Here is a 19,813-nt window from a genome sequence, read left to right on the forward strand (position 1 = left end):
TTGGAGTTGTCCAGTCTTGAACCAATTAAGGCCTGCACCGTCGTCTTCCTATGATCTTCTGAGAGCAGAGGAAGGAACTTACGGAGCATCCTGAGGAGGCCAAAACATGTTCCCGTAAGACCAAGGATCTGAGATCTTAACGTCAGACCATTATCAATCTTGATCCCCAAATTCTTTGCTAGCTGGGACGAGCACGCTGGAGGAAACATGTTAACAGGCCACCATTCCTGCTAGTCTGGGTCAGATGGACAGCCGAAGAAGAGTACCTCAGTTTTATCTGAGTTGCACTTGAGGCTGTTAAGCTGGAACCATTTAAAAACAGCCCCAAGGCACTCACGGATACTCTCTCCATCAAAATCTTCTCCTTTCCTGCACGTAAAGAGGAGCTGGGTATCGTCGGCATAGGATACGATCTGGGCCCCAAAAGACTCCGCCAATGCCGCCAAAGGGGTCATAAAGATGTTGAAAAGAGTCGGGCTCAACAAAGGCAGCATCACGGCAATGTGCATGGGACCCACGCCTCTGCATACCCGCCCAACTTAGGATGTGACAATAAAGCATATAAAAACGTGATGGATGGAATGCTTCAATTAATCCAATTTCTCCGGCCGCATCTCAGTCTATTGTTATTTTGCACACCATGCCACCTCAGTTTGGACCCAGCAACATGCAAATCAGTCTTGACCTGGCTACAGTGGAGACCGTCCAACCTGTCAAGTGTCCTTTCACCTGAAGTCTCAAAACTGCGGGAAGTAAGATGGTCCTCCCAGTAACTCCAAGGAACAATCCCTAGCACAGAGTTACAACAAGTGCCAATGGCTGTGCCCAGGGGTAATAGGTGGTTTAGAAAATGGGAAGGATAAAACAGAGAAGAGAAGATGATGCTTTCAGGGTTGATACCAAAGCAGACCCGCACCTCAGATGGAAATCCGTTCGAGTAATTACCCGAAAAGGAAATTCAAGTACCCCATTAGAAGTGACGTACAAGAAACAGGCAGACCTAAGACCTGATTCCTTCCTCTTTATCTCAGACCACAATTCACCCAGGGTAGTCAAGCAATCTATGCACTATAGAGGCACTTGTAAATTCAACCCAAGAAAGAAGGAAATCGTTTTTAATATATCCCAATCCTGGAATAGTAAGGTATGAGTCCATGGTCTGTGTTCAGGGCTAGAACTCTTTCAAATGTTATTCCATCTATAGCGCATATCTGAGTTGGTAAAGCCTGAGAGATGAATAGATGGAGCCACAATCTTAGTGCACTGCCCTGATGGGTAATGAATGTCTTTTTTTTGGAGAATATCTCATTATTTAGTTTTTGCTGATTTAATGTATTTTTCTCTTTCAGGCGAGGTTACACTCCAATGGATATGATGGCAGAATCTCACGGAGTCCCAGTAATGATGACAGAGGCCATCCAAAGTGCAGTCAGGTAAGTAAGTGAGGCAGGGATCTGGCTAGACCAGAATGGAAGCGCGGTGGGGGGAAAGGAGGGCAGGAACAGGGTGTTGCAATGTAAGGGCAGAAACAAGGAATCAGGAGGGATCCAAGAAAAGGTCTGCCCAAGGCAAAACAACAGGATGCGGGGAGGAGGTTCCAAATTCTCTATAAGCAACGGGATCTCCTGCCGAAGCTTGAAGCCTAGTGTGGCTACTAGTCAGGACGCAACCTTTAATGGCATTGTGTCCAATTTGGCAGGTTAATCGCTCCTGAGTACATCTTCCTGTGATGTTTTGCACAGGATTTCGGTGACAGATGAGCTGTTGGCAACAGAGGAGATGGCAGCAAGGTACGGCCATTCAAGGCCTTTAATTATCAGATTTGGGGAGCGATTGGGGCCTAGGGGGTCATGGAGCACAGAATCGCTCCTTCTGTGATCAGCGCGCTCTGAGGCCATGCACTACACAGGTGCAGGTCAGGTACGCAACCTAACACAACTGAACTGTCAGGCCAGGTGCTCTCTGAACCCCAACACAAGTAACCCCGGACTGTTTTCACCCTTGTTAGGGTTTATGATATATGCATTTGTGAAGCATACTATCACCCGCATTGGTATCCTGGCACTGAGCAGGTATATGTGCCTAGCCCTACCTTTGGTAATTTGGTTAATTGAAAAGCCAGGTCTCCAGCTTCTTACGGAATTCAAGAAGAGCATAGGAGGCTCTGAAGTGGAGTGGGAGGCTGTTCGTGCTTTAGGAGTGCAGTAAGAGAACGCCTGTCCTCCTGATCTGATCTGTTTAAGCATGGGATCTGTGCGTGTAGGAGTCCTCTGGAGCAGAGGTGTCTGGGTGGTTGGTGGATGGAGATGCAGCTGTTCAGGTAGGTTGGGGTTGCCTTGTGTAGTGCAATAAATGTGTGTGTGAGGAGTTTGAAATGAGCAGGTTTGTGTTTCAGGAGCCAATGGAGGTCTCTGATGTGTGATGTGAGTTTTGTGTGAGAGGTTGCGGATGAGTCTGTCTTCCAAGTACTTGATGGGTTTGTAATCTTCTAGTGAGTTAATTGCTAGGTGATCCCAGTAAAGTGGGTATTCTTGTAGTCCAATTTGCTGATGACTAGGGTGTGAGAGACAGTTTTTCTAGTGTTGCTCAGGAGCCATTTGAAGATCTTCCTCAGCATCTTTAGGGTCTGGGAGCAGGATGCAGTGACGGTGTTGACTTGTGCAATCATGCCCAGTTCGCTGTTGATGATCATTTCGAGGTTCCTGGCTTAGATGCTGGGTGTGGGTTTGAGTCCGGCCAGCCACCTGCTGGCGTCCCATGGTGAGGTGTTCTTGCCTATGATTACAACTTCTGTCTTGTGAGGGTTGAGTTTGAAGCAGTGGCTATCATTAAGGTAAGGACTTCAGTAATGCAGGCAGTGAATCTGTTTCTTGTGTTGTGGGCCTTGTCTGCGAGGGAGAGTGTGTGTTGCTTGTCATCTGCATAGTAGAGGATGCTGATGTTGTTTGCACTGATGACATTGGCTTGAGGGATCATGTATTCGCTGAAGAGGGTTGGGCTGAGCGATGAACTTTGAACCATTCTGCAGATGAGTGTGTAGGCTTCCGGGGAGTTAGGTGCCAAGCTGACTGCTTGTGTTCATACCATTATTAAGGAACAGAACCAGCGGAGAACAGGTCCTTGGAACCCAATCTTGTGCAGGCGCTTGATGAGGTTGGGGTGTGAGACCATTCCAAATGCTAGTCATCGGATTGTGTCTTGAGCAGGCACGCAATGGTGGCTTGTTTCCAGGTGTGTGGGAATGTGCCTGAGTCGATGGAGGCGTTGAAGATGGATGTTAGTGCTTTGCTGATTGGTAGGTGTCCTTTGGTGAAATCATGGTGGGGGCAATGGTCAAATGGGGCCACCAAGAGGATGATGTTCTTGGTAGCAGTGAATTCGACAGTGATGATAGTAGGACACAAGATTAGGGTTTGTTCTTTAGCCCTGTTGGGCAGTTGAGTTGCGATGGTGATGGGGTCTGGTTTAGGTTGCCGTATGTTGTTGTGAGTTTGTAACAGAAGAATCCAGAGAAGTTGTTGCAAAGGTCTTGTGAGGGGTTAATATTGCTGCAGGTAGCAGGAGGCTCGGTGAAATCGTTCATGATGGCGAAGTTTCTTGCTGCTGTTTCTGCAGCTTAGATGCAATCTGCAAGAGCTATGTGCTTGGTGTTTCTTATTTGCTGGTGGTAGAGTCTCTGGGCTGATTTGAATATGTCTTTATCTGTGGTGTCATGGCTTGTTCTCCATTTGCACTCCAGTTTCTTGCAGTGGTGTTTCATTAGCCTGCGTTCCTCCTTGTAGCTGATGGCCTCGGTTGTGCCAAAGAAAAGCCAGGAGTTCGGCACATGCGATGATCCAGCAGCTGAGGTTCTTGGCAGCTTTTGGCAAGTTGGAGGTGTGCTCGGGCCAGTGTACAGAGAGGGTTGAAGTCCATTCCTTTTCTGTGGTGTTTTTCCAGCTGTGGCGGGTTGTTTCGGTGGTGGTATGTCTGTGGTGGTGAGTCATAGTTTCTGGATTGTCGATGGTGATGTTACTGATTGAGTTGAAGATTGTGTTCAGTGGGTGTCTGGTGATGTGGGTGTGTTCAGTAATGTGCTGGGTGAGGCTAAGCTTTTCAGGGTTTGCTAGCAGGCCAAGTGTGGGTCAGTCTGATCTTCTAGGTGAAAATTAAGGAGGAGGATGAAAGTGTTGGCATTGAGGATGAGGGGTGTGACGAAGTATATGATGTCAATGGCAACATTTTTGCGGGGTCCTGGTGGTCTGTATACGAGGATTCTGCCCTGGGAGAAGTTGGCTGTGGTGCTAATCTTGAACGTGAAGTCAATTGTTAACAGCATTTAAAGGGAAGACAGGTATAGGCTTCTTAACTCATTTTAGGATTAATGCAGTTTTTGTGAAGCACTATGCGTGGATCATTTGCCAGATTTTCTGGTACAATAGTCTTTCCCAGCCTATCACCTGTGTAGAATGCATCAATGGAAATGCCTTTTGCTCTAGCTGAAGGCAAATTAATGTTTGCCCAATAGCTAGAAAACAAAACCATTGCTCTGATGGTTACCTGCTGAATTGTAGGAAAATGTTGATGACTTAAATAGTCACAGCGCTAATAGTTTTAGTTCATCCAGAGCAAGACAGGCTTCATCCCAGGAAGGAGGGCCTCTCGTAAACTACAGATGTTGATGCACTTAATAGCTAGTGCTCCAACTGATGAGGCTTTAGACATTCTAAAGTTTGTAACTGACTTGATTGCATGGCTCATGTTGTACACTAGACTGAGAGTGAGAGCCTATATGAGGAGGATCATCTTCCACCAGTGGCCAATATGAACAGCTAACCTGACCTAGTTACTCACTCTCGCACTGGAGCTATTGAGTGGTGATAGGCAGAAAGGATTTGTCAAGGGGCTTAACATGGTAGGTATTCAGCATAATATTTCATAACTTGCAGATTATATCTTTCTTTATAGTCATGACTCAAATGTTGATTTGACTCCAACAATGGAGATTTTGGATACATTTGACGTCTTATCTGAACCGAGGGTGAGAGGAAAGAAATCCAGGTATATCCCTTCGAGGCACCAAAGTTTATTTTAGGAGTTTTATATAGCGCTAGCTGGACCCGAGAGCAACACAGCGCTTTACAACAAGTAAATTAGGAGCAAGTATGCAGTACAGATTAAAGTCAACCATGCGGATCAGGCCGAGAATAGGCGAACAAAGACGCAATTGGGTGGGCGGGCAAGGAGGATGAAGTTCACAGAGGGCACCCACCAAAGGTTGCATTGTTCACATCGGACGAGAGTCCCGAGAGATTTTCTTGATCTGAATCAGTGTCACTGGTCAAAGTATAAGGTTAGAGAGTGTGCAGGCTGGAGTGCATCCTTGGCTTCTATGGGTTCGTTCGAGAGCGGTCGAGGAAGAGGGTTTTGAGCAGATTTTTGAATTTGAGAAATGAGGGTATCTTTCTAATGTGAGGGGAGATGGAGTTCAGATTTTCGGGGCATTGCCGGCAAACGATTTTGTCGCGGTTTTCTGCTTACGAGATTCGATTGGGATGAGTAGCAGAGTGTTGGAGCTACTGAGGTTTCTGGACTGGCCGGCCTTTTTGAGTTTGGCAGCCAGGTATTCCGGTTTGCCTGTGTTCAGGGCTTTATGGGTGAGGCAGGCTGTTCTGAAGCTGGCTCTCAACTATATTGGGAGCCATTTGAGTTCTTTGAGTGCAGGGGAGATGTGATCAAATTTCTTAGTACCAGTGACCATTCTGGCTGCTGCATTTAATGTTGTTTTCAGGGGGGCGAGGTGAGATTTTGATGTCCCAGTCAGGGCTGCAATCCTGTAATCAATTTTGGAGAGCACTAGTGCTTGGGTGGCTTGTTGAAGGTCTTTGGATGGGAGGAAGGGTTTAATTTTGTACAGTAATTTCAGATTGAGGAAGGCGCTTTTTGCTGATTTTGAGATATGTTTTTTCATGTTTAGTTTGGGGTCTAAGGTGATACCAAGGTATTTTACTTAATCCACCAGGATGAGGTTGCCTTTTAGGGCATCGATAGCTTTGAGCCATTCCGCGATTTGTGGGTTCTCGTCTTTATTGAAGATGAGGAGTATTTCCGTTTTCTCTTGGTTAAGTTTTAGGTGATTCTTTGAGAGCCAGGTTTGTACCTCCCTGAGCGTGGCATTAAATCTCTGGATGTCAGCAATGGAGGAGGTTTCCAGGTAGAGTTGTGTGTCATCCGCATATAGGTGAAAATGAATGTTAGATTTCCTGAGTGGCGAGGTTAGGGGTTCGATGTAGATGTTGAAAAGCTGAGGGGAGAGCACTGATCCTTGTGGAACACCCCTGTTAACAGGGTGGAGGTCGGACTCGAAGTTTTGAATTTGTATTCTTTGTGAGCGGTTGTGGAGAAAGGATGAGAACCAGTGGAGTACTGTCTTTTCTAGACCTGCCCTTTCTTGCAGAGTCTTGTTGAGAAATGTGTTATCAACTGTATCGAATGCAGCCGATAGGTCAAGGAGGATGAGAAGACCGCATTGGTCTGAGTTCAGTGATTTGGGAAGATCGTCTCTGACATTAAGGATTGCAGTTTCGGTGCTGCAGCCCTTTCTGAAGCCAGATTGGTGGGGGTCTAAGAGATGGATGTTGTCCAGGTGTTTGGTAGGCTGAGGAAGTACACATCTTTCCAGGATCTTGAACGGAAGGGGTAAGTTTGATACCAGTCTGAAGTTAAGATCATCAGTGTCTAGCCCAGTCTTTTTCAGTAGTGTCGTGACTTGGCCAACTTTGAGGCATTCTGGAACAACTCCTGAGCTCAGCGAGCTGTTGATGATCTTGCACCATAGGGGAGCTAGGACGAGCTTCATGTCCTTAGTCAATTGAGGGGGAAGTTGATCCAGGGCGTGAGACGAGGAACTGTCCTTGTTAAAGTGTGAACCACTGGAGTAGACAGCAATTAGGTACAAGTTCTAATTTACCATACTAGTATACATATTATAGATGATAATATTCATGTATCTGAAAATGTCTAACAAATGTTGTTAGAAGTCTGACAAATTAATAATATTGATCCAGCAAAATACCTTTATTTTTCTTTCAAAGACATTTTATTAGTTTTTAACATTGGAGTGTTATGGAGTTGCGTGAAATAGTGTAGAGTAGAGTTGAGTACTGTGGAATGATGTGGAGTGTCATGGAATGTCATGAAGGGAGTAGAGTAACTGGAGTGGCACAGCATAGATTGCAGTGGCGTAGTGTAGAGTGGGCCAGGATGGAGTAGAGTTGTGTAGAGTTTAGCGGTGTAGAGTAGAGTGGTGTAGAGTGAAGCTGTGTGGAGTTCAGGGGTGCAGAGTCCATTAGTGTGGCTAAGACTGGAGTGGCAAAGAGTTGAGTGGTGGAAAGTGCAGTCTTGCATAGTTGAGTGTTGTAGAGTGTATTTTCGTAGAATGCATTGGCATAGAGAGGTGTTGCAGAGTTAAGTGCTGTAGAGAGCAGTGGCATACAGTACGGTGATGCAAAGTAGAGTAATGTGGCGCTGAGTGCAGTGACATAGCGCAGCGGTGTAGAATGGTGTAGCATGCAGTGTGAAGAGTGCAGTGCCGTGGAGTAGAGTGTTCCAGATTAGAGTATAGCGGTGTAGAGTGCAGAGTAGTTCTCGCAGAGTGCAGTGGCGTATAGTGCATTGGTTTTGAGTAAGCACTGTAGAGTAATTTGGAGTAGATTGCAATTGTTTAGAGCACAACTGGGAGAGCGGTGCAGAGTAGAGTACAGTGGTGTGGATGGGTGTAGCGTGGTGTGCAGTAGAATAGAGTGCAGTGGCATAGAGTAGATTGTTTCAGAGTAGAGTGAATCACTGTAGAGTGGAATGATGCAGGGTAGAGTAGAGTGGCATAGAATAGTGGTGTCGTGTGCATTGCACTGATTTAGAGTAGGGTGGTGCAGAGTAGATTGCATTGACATAGATTAAAGTGGTGCAGAGTAGAGAGGTGTAGAGTAAAGTTGCGTAGAGGGCAGTAGCATAAGAGTGCAGTGGCGTAGAGTGCTTTTGGCATAAAGTAGAGTGGTGCAGTGGCATAGAGTGCCGGGGTATAGAATGGTGTGGAGTACATTGGCAGAGAAACTGCAGTGTTGCAGATTAGAGCATGGAGTAATGCAGTGGTGAAGAGTATAGTGGCGTAGGGTGGTGCAGAGTAAAGTGGTGTTGTGAGCAGTGGCGTAAAATATTGGTTTTGAGTAAAGTATTGTAGAGTGATATAAGAGTGGAGTGGAGTGGCACAGGGTAGATTGCAGTGGCATAGAGTGGAATAGCATAGACTGAAGTAGAGTGCAGTGACATAGAGGAGTTTGTTTCAGAGTACAGTGAAGTGGCGTAGAGTGCAGTGGCATAGAGTAGAGTGCAGTGTGCAATGTCTAGACTGCTGTGGTGAAAATTAGATTAGAGCAGCTTAGAGTGGATTGGCATAAAGTGCAGTGGTGTAGAATGCATTGGCATAGAGTGAAATAAAGAGGTATAGAGTTTAGTGGTGCAGAGTAGAGTGCAGTGGGACAGAGTAGAGTGGCCTAAAGGTCAGAGGCAGAGAGTGCAGTGTTGAAGAGTAGAGTGAAGGGATGCAGAGTAGAGTGCGTTGGAATATAGTGCTGAGGCATAGAGTGCATTTGCGTAGAATTGCATAGAGTGGCGCAGTGCAATTTATTGCTGTGGCACAGAGTAGAGGGGCATAGAGTTCAGTGGCAGGGGGTTCAGTGTTGCAGAGTAGTCTGTTGTAAAGTTCAGTGGTGTATAGTACAGCGGCATAAAGTGTATTGAGGTAGAGTATCCTGGTGCAGAGTAGAACAGTGGCATACAGTGCAGTGATTTAGAGTACAATGGTGTAGAGTGAAGTGGCATAGAGTGATGTAGAGTACAGTGCTGTAGAGTGCAGTGATGCAGAGTAGATTGGTGTAGAGTGCATTGGTTTTAAGTAAAGTAATCTAGAGTACATTGAGGCGGAAGCCGGGAGTGAGCTTACATCTTTTAAAATTTTGATTGTTTGTGTAATACTCTGCATTTTAAAAAACCTACTCACCTCCTGTTCACGAACAGCGTCTTGTAGCGCTGCACCGATTCCTTGTCATCGCCATTACCGAGGGCAAGGCGCGTCTTCAGACACGCCCACCTCAGCTGGCCACGCCCCCGTGACGCCCTTCCCCACAGTCATAAATTATGTGCCTCGCTAGGAAGCGCAGCGGACGGGCGCAGCGGGCGCGCCGTCAGCGCGCCGAAGGCGCGCCAAAGGCAAGCCCGTCTGGGCCCGTCCGGGCCTGGACCGAGCCCAGGGCCAGCCCCCCTGCCTGTTCCGCCGATTCCGCCCGTACGTGCTGGACCAACTCCCAACTTCATCTATTTAATTCCTTTCACTGCACGGCCACTACCCCTTGCAACCCAGACCACTTAGAATCCGCTCCTTTCCATTGCCCTCAATGCAACTTTTCTCTCCCGTCCTACCTATCTCGTTCGCCTACTCCTCCCACACCGCAGCTCCCCGCATCTAACCACCGGACGCTGAAAGCAGGCTTGGTCAACTGCCGTTCTCTCCCCCGCCATGCCAACGACATCTGGATGTCTATTTCCTCCGACGAGTGGGATATTTTATTTCTCACTGAGTCCTGGATCACTGATTCCTCCTCGCCGGACATCTATCTGGCCATTCCACCAGGCTACGACATAAAATGCATTAACCGGGCCGGGGGTAAATCTGGAGGCGGACTAGCCGTCATCTTCAAATCTCATCTTCAGCTGACCACTACCAAACTTACCAACATTGGTATAATCGAAGCTCTGCACTTCTCTGTATCTAACTCCGCGGCAGTTATACTGGCTGGCTCCCTATTTTATAACCCCCCTACTGCCGCTTCCCTTTCTCTTACCGCTCTCACCCACCAGCTGGCTGATCTATCCCTTAAACACCAATGTTTTCTAGTTTTAGGTGACTTTAACCTCCACGTAGACAACCCTCTCTGCGCAAAGGCGAATAATCTGCTGGAAATCATGGATAGTCTAAACCTCACTCAGCTAGTCACTGGTCCTACTCATGTGGCTGGTCACACCTTAGACCTTATTTTCGCCAACTTCCCCACTATTACTGTCTTTCCTCCCCTCCCCCTTACGTGGTCCGACCACTATCTTATCCCCTTCTCTCTGGCCTTAGACCGGAAATCTGTCCCTCTAGCCCCCAGGAAGGAGCTGGGAAGGAAGTGGCACAAAGTCACTTGCGCCACCTTGGACCCGGTATTCCACTTCCAGACGGACCATCTATCCTCTGATATCGACGGAAATATCTCTAGGCTTAATACTGCCCTCATCAATGCTATTGACTACATTGCTCCCCAGAAAATCATTGCCTCCACTAGATCTCGCCCCTCCGCTCCCTGGTTCTCCACCTCCCTCCGTGAGGAAAAAAGCAGATGCAAAGCACTCGAACGGAAGTGGAGACTAAACTATGACCCCGAAGCTAAGCTTACCTACAAAGCTGCCTTGAAAAAATTTCTTAAAAATAAAAAAATCACTATGAGAGATCATTTCTCGCTTCAAATTGCCAAGGCCAAAAACTCATCAAAAACCCTCTTCACCATCGTCAAAGACTTCATTAATCCTCCGGCCAGGGCCACTCAGAATTCAGCTAGTCAGACCCTGTGCGAGGGACTCTCAGATTTCTTCCTTGAAAAAATCAACAAGCTATGTATCTCCTTCCCTAAAGGGCCAGTCTCCCGGCCTCCTTCCACAAGTCCCCCTACTTCTCCGTCCTTTCTCGCCTTCAATAAACTCAACCAGGAGGATGCTATCAGGCTACTCATTCACTGCAAATCTGGTGCACCCTCTGACCCCGTCCCTGCCAAACTCATGGGAGAGCTGGCTCCCTCGTTAGCCTGCTCCTTCCTCTCCATCTGGAACGCCTCCCTGCACCATGGCTTTTTCCCACCACTTGGAAGGAGGCCTTGGTGATCCCCATCCTAAAAAAAGCAGATGCTGATCCCACTGTTTTCGCCAATTACCGCCCCATTTCCCTTCTCCCCAAACCCGCTAAGGTCTTGGAAAAAGCCGTGCAGTTGCAACTCACGGAGTATTTGGAAAGCAACTCCCTTCTGCACGACTCACAATCTGGCTTTCGGGCAGGATACAGCACAGAGACGGCTTTACTGGAAGTATCGGAAACAATTCGGGAATGCGTGGACAGGGGCGAGGAGGCCATGCTAGTCCTCCTCGACCTGTCCGCTGCATTTGATACGGTCTCCCACCCCATCCTCCTTGACCGACTCAAACAGATTGGCATTGACGGTACTGCCTTTAACTGGATTGAGTCCTTCCTTTCAGGAAGAAGTCAGAGGGTATTGTTGCGGCCTTTTAAATCGGAGGAAAAACCCCTGTCTTGCGGTGTGCCACAGGGCTCTGCCCTCAGCCCTCTGTTTTTTAACATCTATCTTGCCCCACTGGCCGGCGTTGTGGAGTCCTACGGGGTCAGGGTGGTCTCCTATGCTGATGATACCCAGCTAGTGTTTTCCTTCTGAGACCACTCTGACTCCGTGTTCACCAACTTCCGCCTGTGCCTCAACAACATCAGTGGCTGGATGTCTGAAAACCATCTTAGACTCAATGCAGACAAAACAGAGGTGCTGTTTTTTAACCAGAAAAATTCCACTCCCTCCTCCTGGTGGTGGCCCACGGCACTTGACCCCGCTCCCTCTCCCGTCCACTCGGCCCGTAACCTGGGTTTCCAGTTTGACGACTCCCTCTCATGCAAGACTCAGGTCAATAAAGTGACCTCTGCCTGCTTCCTGAAGTTGCGCATGATAAAAAAGATACTCCCCTATCTCCCTCTGGACTCCCGCCGTACAGTTACCCATGCCCTCATCACGTCCCACCTGGACTATGCTAATAGCCTTTACGCTGGTGCCCCCCAATACCTGATTGACCGGCTTCAGATAGTTCAGAATGCGGCGGCCAGACTGATTGGCAATATTCCCTACCGTCAATCAGTTTCCGCATATCGTAAGGAACTGCACTGGCTACCAGTGGCCAGCCGTATCCAGTTCAAGATCCTTACCCTGACCTACCGAGCCATCAACGACCGCGGACCAAACTACCTCAAAAAGCGGGTCTCAATATCCCGCTCCATCAGATCTTTGAGATCCAATGACCTCCGCCTTCTGATCTCTCCCCGTTTCAGACTCTCCAGAATGGGTGGCAGAGGGTTCAGTGTTATTGCGGCTAAACTGTGGAACGCTCTGCCAGTCGATCTTAGATTCTGCCCCTCTGAATCCATCTTCCGGGCCAGACTCAAAACTTGGCTCTTCTCTGGACTCTGATCTACTCCGCTGTTTCCCCCTTCTTGCTCCTCTCCTCTCCTTTGGAGGTTCAGGTTCTAGCGCCGGGACACCCCTTCGGGGGTAGCTGTGCGCTCTACAAACTACATAAAATAAAAATAAAAATAGAGTGCAGTGGTTAGAGTAGAGATCAGTGGTACAGAGAGTAATGGTGCAGGGTAGAATGGTGTGGCTTAGAGTGCAGTGGTGCAGAGTAGATTAGAGTGGTGTGGAGTGGATTCGCATTGAATGGAGTGGTACAGAGTAGAATGCATTGGAGTAGAGTGCACTGGCAGAGTGCAGTGTTGCAGAGTAGAATGTTGAGAGTACAGTGGCGTAGACTGGACTGGTGTAAAGTGCAGTGGTGCGTAGTAGAGCATTGTGGGATAGAGTGCATTGGCGTAGAGTAAAGTAGCGTAGACTGAAGTGGCATAGAATAGAGTGCAGTGAACTAGAGTGCAGGGGTGCAGAGTATATTAGAGCATCTTAGAGTGGATTGGTATAAAGTTCAGTGGCGTAGAGAGGTATAGAGTTTAGTGGCGCAGAGTAGAGTACAGTGGCCTCTAGTCCACTCAAAGTTCAGGGGCAGAGAGTGCAGTGTTGCAAACTGAAGTGGTGCAGGACAGAGTGCAGTAGCATAGAGCAGAGTGCATTGGCATATAGTAGCTTAGAGTGCATTGGCATAGAGTGCATAGGCATAGAGGGATGCAGTGGCATAGAATGCAGTGGCAATTATTGTAGTGGTGAACATAGAGTGGTATAGAGTTCAGTCGTAGAGTGCAGTGATGTATAGTAGAGAGGCGTAGAGTGTATTGGGGTAAACTCCAGTGGTGCAGAATAGAACAGTGGCATACAGTGCTGTGACCTAGAGTACAATGGTGTATCGCACAGTGGCGTAGAGTAGGGCAGAGTAAAGTGGAAAGGGGTACATTGGAGTGTTCATTGTGTGGTAGCTCACTTCCATTACATACAACACATCTTCAATTGAAATGACCATTACTTTTGCACAGGTATACAGTTTTGCTGATAAACGTATACACCACACAAACTATAATGTATGGCAATGTCATCACCCAGTGAATTGAGGTGTTTTGATATTTGAAATATTAGTTTCCACCACACCTCAGATGTAACAGAACTACCCTCAGTAGCCAGCATGATTATCACATAAATCCTCTCCCTTTGAAGTCAGAGAAAGAAAAGTAAACAAAAAGCTTCTTGGAAGACAGAACCTGACATTTGACCTCTGTCTTTGAAAGCACAGCAAATGTGACAAGATAAGAACACGATTTAAAGGCCCATTTACAAAAAGGGTGCATCCAGAAGAATACATAAGGAATGGACCATAAGAGGGACAAACTCAAGCTGGACAGCGTACAACAAATTAAGACAGCAAGTAGAAAGCAAGGAGATGTGAGTTACAATCCACAAAGTCAATGGTCAGCAATGAGTGGAATGCATTCACAGGGAAGCTTTCCAAATGTCCCCAATATGTCGTTATCAAACCAGACAGCTGTGCAGTCAGGTAGGCTTCTACCTAAAAACACCTAAACTCAGAACTCTCCAGTGGGTAGCAGGATATCAATCAAGGTAGTTCCATGGTACAATACATTTCAGCTGTTTTACGTTTTATACCTTATGTCTTCATCTACTAAGAGTCTAATTGTTCCACCAGTTTGAATATCATGGGCATAGTGTCATATATATTTAAAGAGATTCGGTGTTTTGTACATGTGGAGGACATGTTGGCCCTTGGATTTCGCAGAGGACAATAGTTTGCCTGTGCCTCGTGTCTGGTCTTTGTACACTGGGACCTATTTCATTAATTCTCTAATACATCACATAAGGCCACAGGACATGTATAGTTAGGAAAGAGTTGCTCCCAGTCAGTGATTGGTTGAATAGCCTCATCTCTGTTAAGTGGATAGAGTTTCTAATGCTGCAGTTGCCAATACCTCATTCAACCATTCCCTTCTGTTTTGAATTCCTTTTTACATTGTTCGAAAGTTTTTATCTCGTCTTTTAATAAGAGATTCCTGAGCATCCTCTGCCCAGCACTCACCGGCGTACATTTCAGATTTCTTCACAGTGGGGTAAACCAGGAAGGAAATGATATCGAGTCTATTCTCTTTATGGGCCTGAGTATCGCAACACACCGAAGGTCTAGCATATTCTGATTACCAGTGTATCGTCCACAGTGCCTAATGCCTTTATTTTTATATTTGAATTGGGGATTCCTTCATACATTTTTTGGGATTCCAAATCAGGTGAAATATTTTCCTATTTTATGCTGTACAATAGGGATTTTGGTTTATGCCCTGGCCATTATATAATGTTAATTGGCTATTGCTCAGCATAAACATATCAAACTCGATGTTCCTATCGGGTTCCTAGGGCCGGATAGGGTGATAGAAAGTAATCCTTAACAAACAGGCTATACAGATGTAAGCATTAGTGTTATCCTTAGTCACACAGTCATTTATATACATGAAGCATTCGCGCTGTGGCACTGATTAGCAGTGGCACAGCGCCCAGTCCAGTCCATCTACATCAGCCCTCATACAAGACAGGAAGAGTCACAGGGGAAGGGAGACCCACGCCAATGATGCCAGGTCTAACAGCCATGTTACTAATCTCTCTTATTACATGAAGTTTAGAAAATGAATGAGGTCAATTCACAAAGGTATTACATACATACTCATAAATGGCTTTCTGAAAAGCCCCCAAATGTTTATTCTTTTAAAAAATCTGCATAATTCTAGTATAATGTAAGAAACAATATGATATAATATAGCATAATGTAATGTAAGCCATCAATTAAAAAATAAATAATCTTTCTTTCTGTTTTCATTGTGAAACTACAGCAAGTTGAGTTTCAGGGGTACAAAGTAAAGGGGTCTGCTTCCAGTTTCGAAATGGTCAGGGATTCCACCCTGCATCAAAAATGTAACCAGCAGTTTGAGAACTCTCAGCAGAGTAACTTTACAGCGGGCCATCATTTTATGTCACCAGAATTGTCCGGCAGATACACGAGGAACTTTTTAGTGCAGGTAAACTCACAAAATATGTTTTCAGGTAGGAGTGCCTTATGTTATGCTCTGTGCCATTTGGAGTTTCATTCATCAACATTTTTTTAAGAGTAATTTTTTATTTCTTTCGCACACCCAGCAGCCAGGCATGTGCTGGCGAGCTCCTCGTAGACAAGCCTCGTTGGCTCTCATTAAATGACTTATAAAGAACTTAATTATCTGTAAAACAATACTTGCTACATCTTTAAGGTGGGACTATGCAGTTTTGTGGCTCACTGTAAGAGCATCCTTTTAATAGATCTTTCACACATAAGCACACACACTGCATACTTATTATGTCCTGGCTGCACTATCGTTGTGCATATGTGCCCATGTGTACACGCTCACACACCCTCCACCCTTCCCTACCCTTTCTCCCTAATACATATGGTACCAGGATATCATGACCTAAATATCGTCTGACAAAAATATAGTTGTAGTGTCTTGGTGATATTTAATGACGGAACACTTTTGGCTCCTAAAGAACTCTGTAGAGCTGTGACGTAAGCGTCAGAGCGCAAAGCCATGAAAGCTTGTTTTAGAATGCTGAGTACGCAGTTACACACAGCAGAGTAAAGGCATGTAATCCTAAGCTCTGTGTGTGGCAAAGTCATTGGAGGGTACCCAGGCTGAGGAAGACGCTATAAGTGGCGACGATATAGGGGATAAGTAGCCCGAAGAATGACTATGCATGAGTGTCACTGTGGAAAAAACGAATTCAACATTCATGCCTGTGTAACTAAAGTGCAACTCCTGCCACTGTAAAGCAGGTGAAGACAACGGAAGTGTTGCAAAAAATCTGCATGTCGATGGTCGAGAACCTGTTTGTCAGGCGAGATATAAGGGTACATCGCTGCCACGCAAGATAAAGTTGTGCATTATTCGGAGTGTTAACGCTGTCAGCGGATTCAACCTGGTTTACGAAGCACAGCCACTGATAATCATAACTTGCAAAATAACCGGCCTCCGCCCAGTGCACTTCAGTCAAAGGTGCACCAATTATCAGGCAAAAAGTGGGGGACTACTGCAACAAAAACGCAGTTTCCTACATAACCCTGAACACTTCTCTTTGAGCCACTGTCACAGAATGCTGTAGTATGATGACTCTCTTTAGTATATTATGAAAATCATTGACTTCTTTTCTACTAAATGTCAATTTGCATTTTCCGACACATGGTTGATCTCCACCAGGTGTCAGAAAATGCAAATTGACATTTAGTAGAAAAGAGGTAAATGACTTACAGAATATACTAAAGACAGTCATCATACTACAGCGCTCGGTGACAGTGGCTCAAAGAGAATTGTTCGGGGTTATGTAGGAAACTGCGTTTTTGTTGCACTAGTCACCCACTTTTTGCCTGATATTTGGTGCACCTTTGACTGAAGTGCACTGGGTTCATGCTAAACAGGTCCACAGTGCCAGTGTTTTTCCCCCAAAGCAAGATAACCTGTCATTTGATCCCCAAGTGACCAGGCCTCTATCACCTCTGTAAGTCCCTAGTAAGTGGTGCCACACGTACTAAAGAGATTCCTTAAGAGCTGAAGCATATCTTGTGCCACTCTAAGGGACCCACCACCAAACTCATACAGACTGCCACTGCAGCATGCGTGACAAGGTGCTCTAAAAAGTGAAAACACAACATGTCACACACCTGTGTGCTATGTTCCTTAACACTGCATGTAATATTTGTAAGTCACCCTTACAAGAAGGCCTTACACCCCTGAAGGCAGGGTGCATTATATTGCATGTGTGGAGATACCTGCACGGACAAATATGCCCCTGGGATGGCCAGTTCAATTACTACCAGTACAAGTGACTAGGAAAGCCATTTTAAGTACATGTGCTGGACACTGGTCAAAAACGAGTGATGGCTTCACTGAAACTAGAGAAGTTTGGTATCAAACATCTTGTATTAATAAAACCTACACGGATTGCAGTTATGTAATACATGCACACAGAGGGCACTTTAGAGGTACCCTCTGAAAACCTACCAACTACTAGTGTGCTGACTGACTGTCCCTAGGCGGCCTGCCACGACAGATGAGTTTCTAACCTCCAGGGATGAGGGCCTTTGCTCTCAGGAGGTTAGGAACAAGGTTTGCTCATGCAGAGGGTGTTTACAACCCCCCCCCCCCAAAAGGACGGCCTGCAACTTTGGCACCTGGACAAATGGGAAAATTAGTAGTCGGAGGGATGTGTTGACCTTCAGGCTAGTTCCACCCCTAAGGTGAGCCACTTGAAGTGAAGATAAAAATCAAAAGTATGCTTTCTGATGGCAAACTTAAGAACTGTGGAACAGGGTTATGCCTAATTCCCACAGGAAGTTGTCATATAGGGGGCGTATTGACTCCAGGGGTAAGTAGCCCATTGCTGTCTACCCTACACTCCCCTAACACCCCTAAATCTAGTATATGGGGAAGTGCCTGGCACTAGAAATCCGTTCCTGCTGACTGAAAAGAAGAAAAAGGACGGAAGAGCCACGAAAAGACAGATCTGTGGAAGAAGCATCTCACTTAGCACAAACCCTGCCAGCTCCACTGTTCCCGGCGATGGCACCCAAGTTGACTCGTCCAGTTAGCTGCTCTGCCTCTAAAAGCCTGGGAGGACTACCAGCACTTCTGCCAAGACTCAAGGAACTCCTGTGGAGCAGCAGAGTTGCTTCCCTGGACCATGCAGGTACCAAAGAAAGAACTATGAGGACTCTGGTTCGTGTAAACCTAACACCGGTCAGCACCACTGCACATGTCATTTTTTTTTTTTTTTTTTTTTTTTAAGTTTGAAGTTTATTAAAGTATAAAGAAGCAAAGACAGAAAATGAAGAAACAATCATAAGTTACAAAAAACAGCAAAAAATCTCTCTTACAAAGAAGTAGAATCGATAAAGAACTCTATACATAAAATATGACAAATGATAATGTTCATGAACACAAGGTAATTGAAGCATAACCTGTTAAAATAAAACACAGAAGAGATATGAACAATAAAATGCAATTAAGAAATAAAATCACGGTGGTTTTTAAACTTGAGTGGTAGGTGGGATCTGAGCAATTCTGGATAAATACTCAGTGAGGGGAAGCCATAGAAGATCACGTTTGATTGCGAGGGAAATGGGGGAAACATAATTAGTGTCTAAACGATGATTAAAACATACTGCATTCCACCAAGCATTGAAGGAAACATCATTAGCCTGCTTCCAATGAGTTGTAATATGATGGAAGGCAACGGCTACCAGAAGGTCAATTAATGTATGATTATGGGACGAATTGGCAAAAATAGGAGAAAGGGAACCTAGAAAAATGTTAATAATGGAAAAGGAGAAAGAAAAATTAAAAATCTTTTTAAACTGGGACCACACTAGTTGCCAAAAACGAAAAATGGGAGGACAATCAAACAACATATGCTTCAAATCGGCTGAAGAGCAGGAAGAGGACCAACAAGTGGAGGGAGTGTCTGAGGAAAATGATGACAGGAGCAACGGAGTGAATAATGTGCGATTATAAACAAAAAATAAAGTTTGGGTAGTGTTTGCAGCTCTGGAGGTACTATGAATTTTTGACCAAATTTTATCCCACAAAGTGAAGGACCAATCTTGAGATAAATCTTTTTCCCAAGCCAACTCAACCTTGGATTTGATACGATCAGTAGTAGATTGAATAGATTTATAAAGAAAAGAGACAGAGGGGGATTGATCAAATGCATTGGAAATAGGAAGACATGCTGTAGGAATAGAATTTGTGGCAGGAAGTGAAGAAAGGTATTGGGTGAGAGAGGGAATCAGAGACATATATCGTACGCGAGAAGAGGAGGGCAACGAGAATTGTTTTTGGAGGTCCTGGAAGGGAAGAGGATGATTATCCACAAGAAGTTGAGAGATCCATTTAAGACCAAGAGAATGCCAGGATTTCCAATATAATGAGCGGTTACGAATTTTGAGGGATTTATTGTGCCAAATAGGCTGAATATGGGTGGAGGAAGCAGATGGATAAGAGGATGACAAGTACGGATGAAGAAGAGAACGAGAGCGGGAGATAATGGGGGAGCGAAGAGATGTTACATTAGAAGTGAAGGAAAGGACCTCACTAAAATCATAAGGATGAATGAAAGAAGATTCTAGCTTTAGCCAAAGAGGGGGATAAAAGGGGAGGTCCGAAGAGAGTCAACGCAAAGCTTGCTTTAAAGAAAAAGCGGTATGATATGATTTGAAATATGGAAATTTAACCCCTCCTAAAGCTTTATCTTTCTTCAAAGCAGAAAGGGCTAATCGAGATTTCTTACCTTTCCACAGAAATTTAAGCAAAATGGAATCTATTGACTTGAAAAAATAGTCCGGAATATGGATGGGAATCATGGAGATAGAGTAGAGTACTAGAGGTGCCAACATCATTTTGATGGAGTCAAGACGACCCCACCAAGAAAGGAAAAGAGGATTCCAG

At 45.6% G+C, this 19,813-nt stretch overlaps 1 protein-coding gene across 1 annotated transcript in view; it reads left to right on the top strand.

Annotated features, from left to right (window-relative positions):
* LOC147666376 (5'-3' DNA helicase ZGRF1-like) overlaps nt 1-19,813 on the top strand; it is a gene marked incomplete at its 3' end in the record, with an annotated part of 444,183 nt that overhangs the window by 250,673 nt on the left and 173,697 nt on the right. Inside the window, exon 9 of the mRNA XM_086949098.1 lies at nt 1,350-1,433. Within this exon, the coding sequence (XP_086805224.1) occupies nt 1,350-1,433 (84 nt within the window). The remainder of the gene's footprint in view (nt 1-1,349; nt 1,434-19,813) is intronic.

The sequence above is a fragment of the Lissotriton vulgaris genome, unplaced genomic scaffold (assembly GCF_964263255.1).
Source record: "Lissotriton vulgaris unplaced genomic scaffold, aLisVul1.2 SCAFFOLD_871, whole genome shotgun sequence".
Classification (NCBI taxonomy): Eukaryota; Metazoa; Chordata; class Amphibia; order Caudata; family Salamandridae; genus Lissotriton; species Lissotriton vulgaris.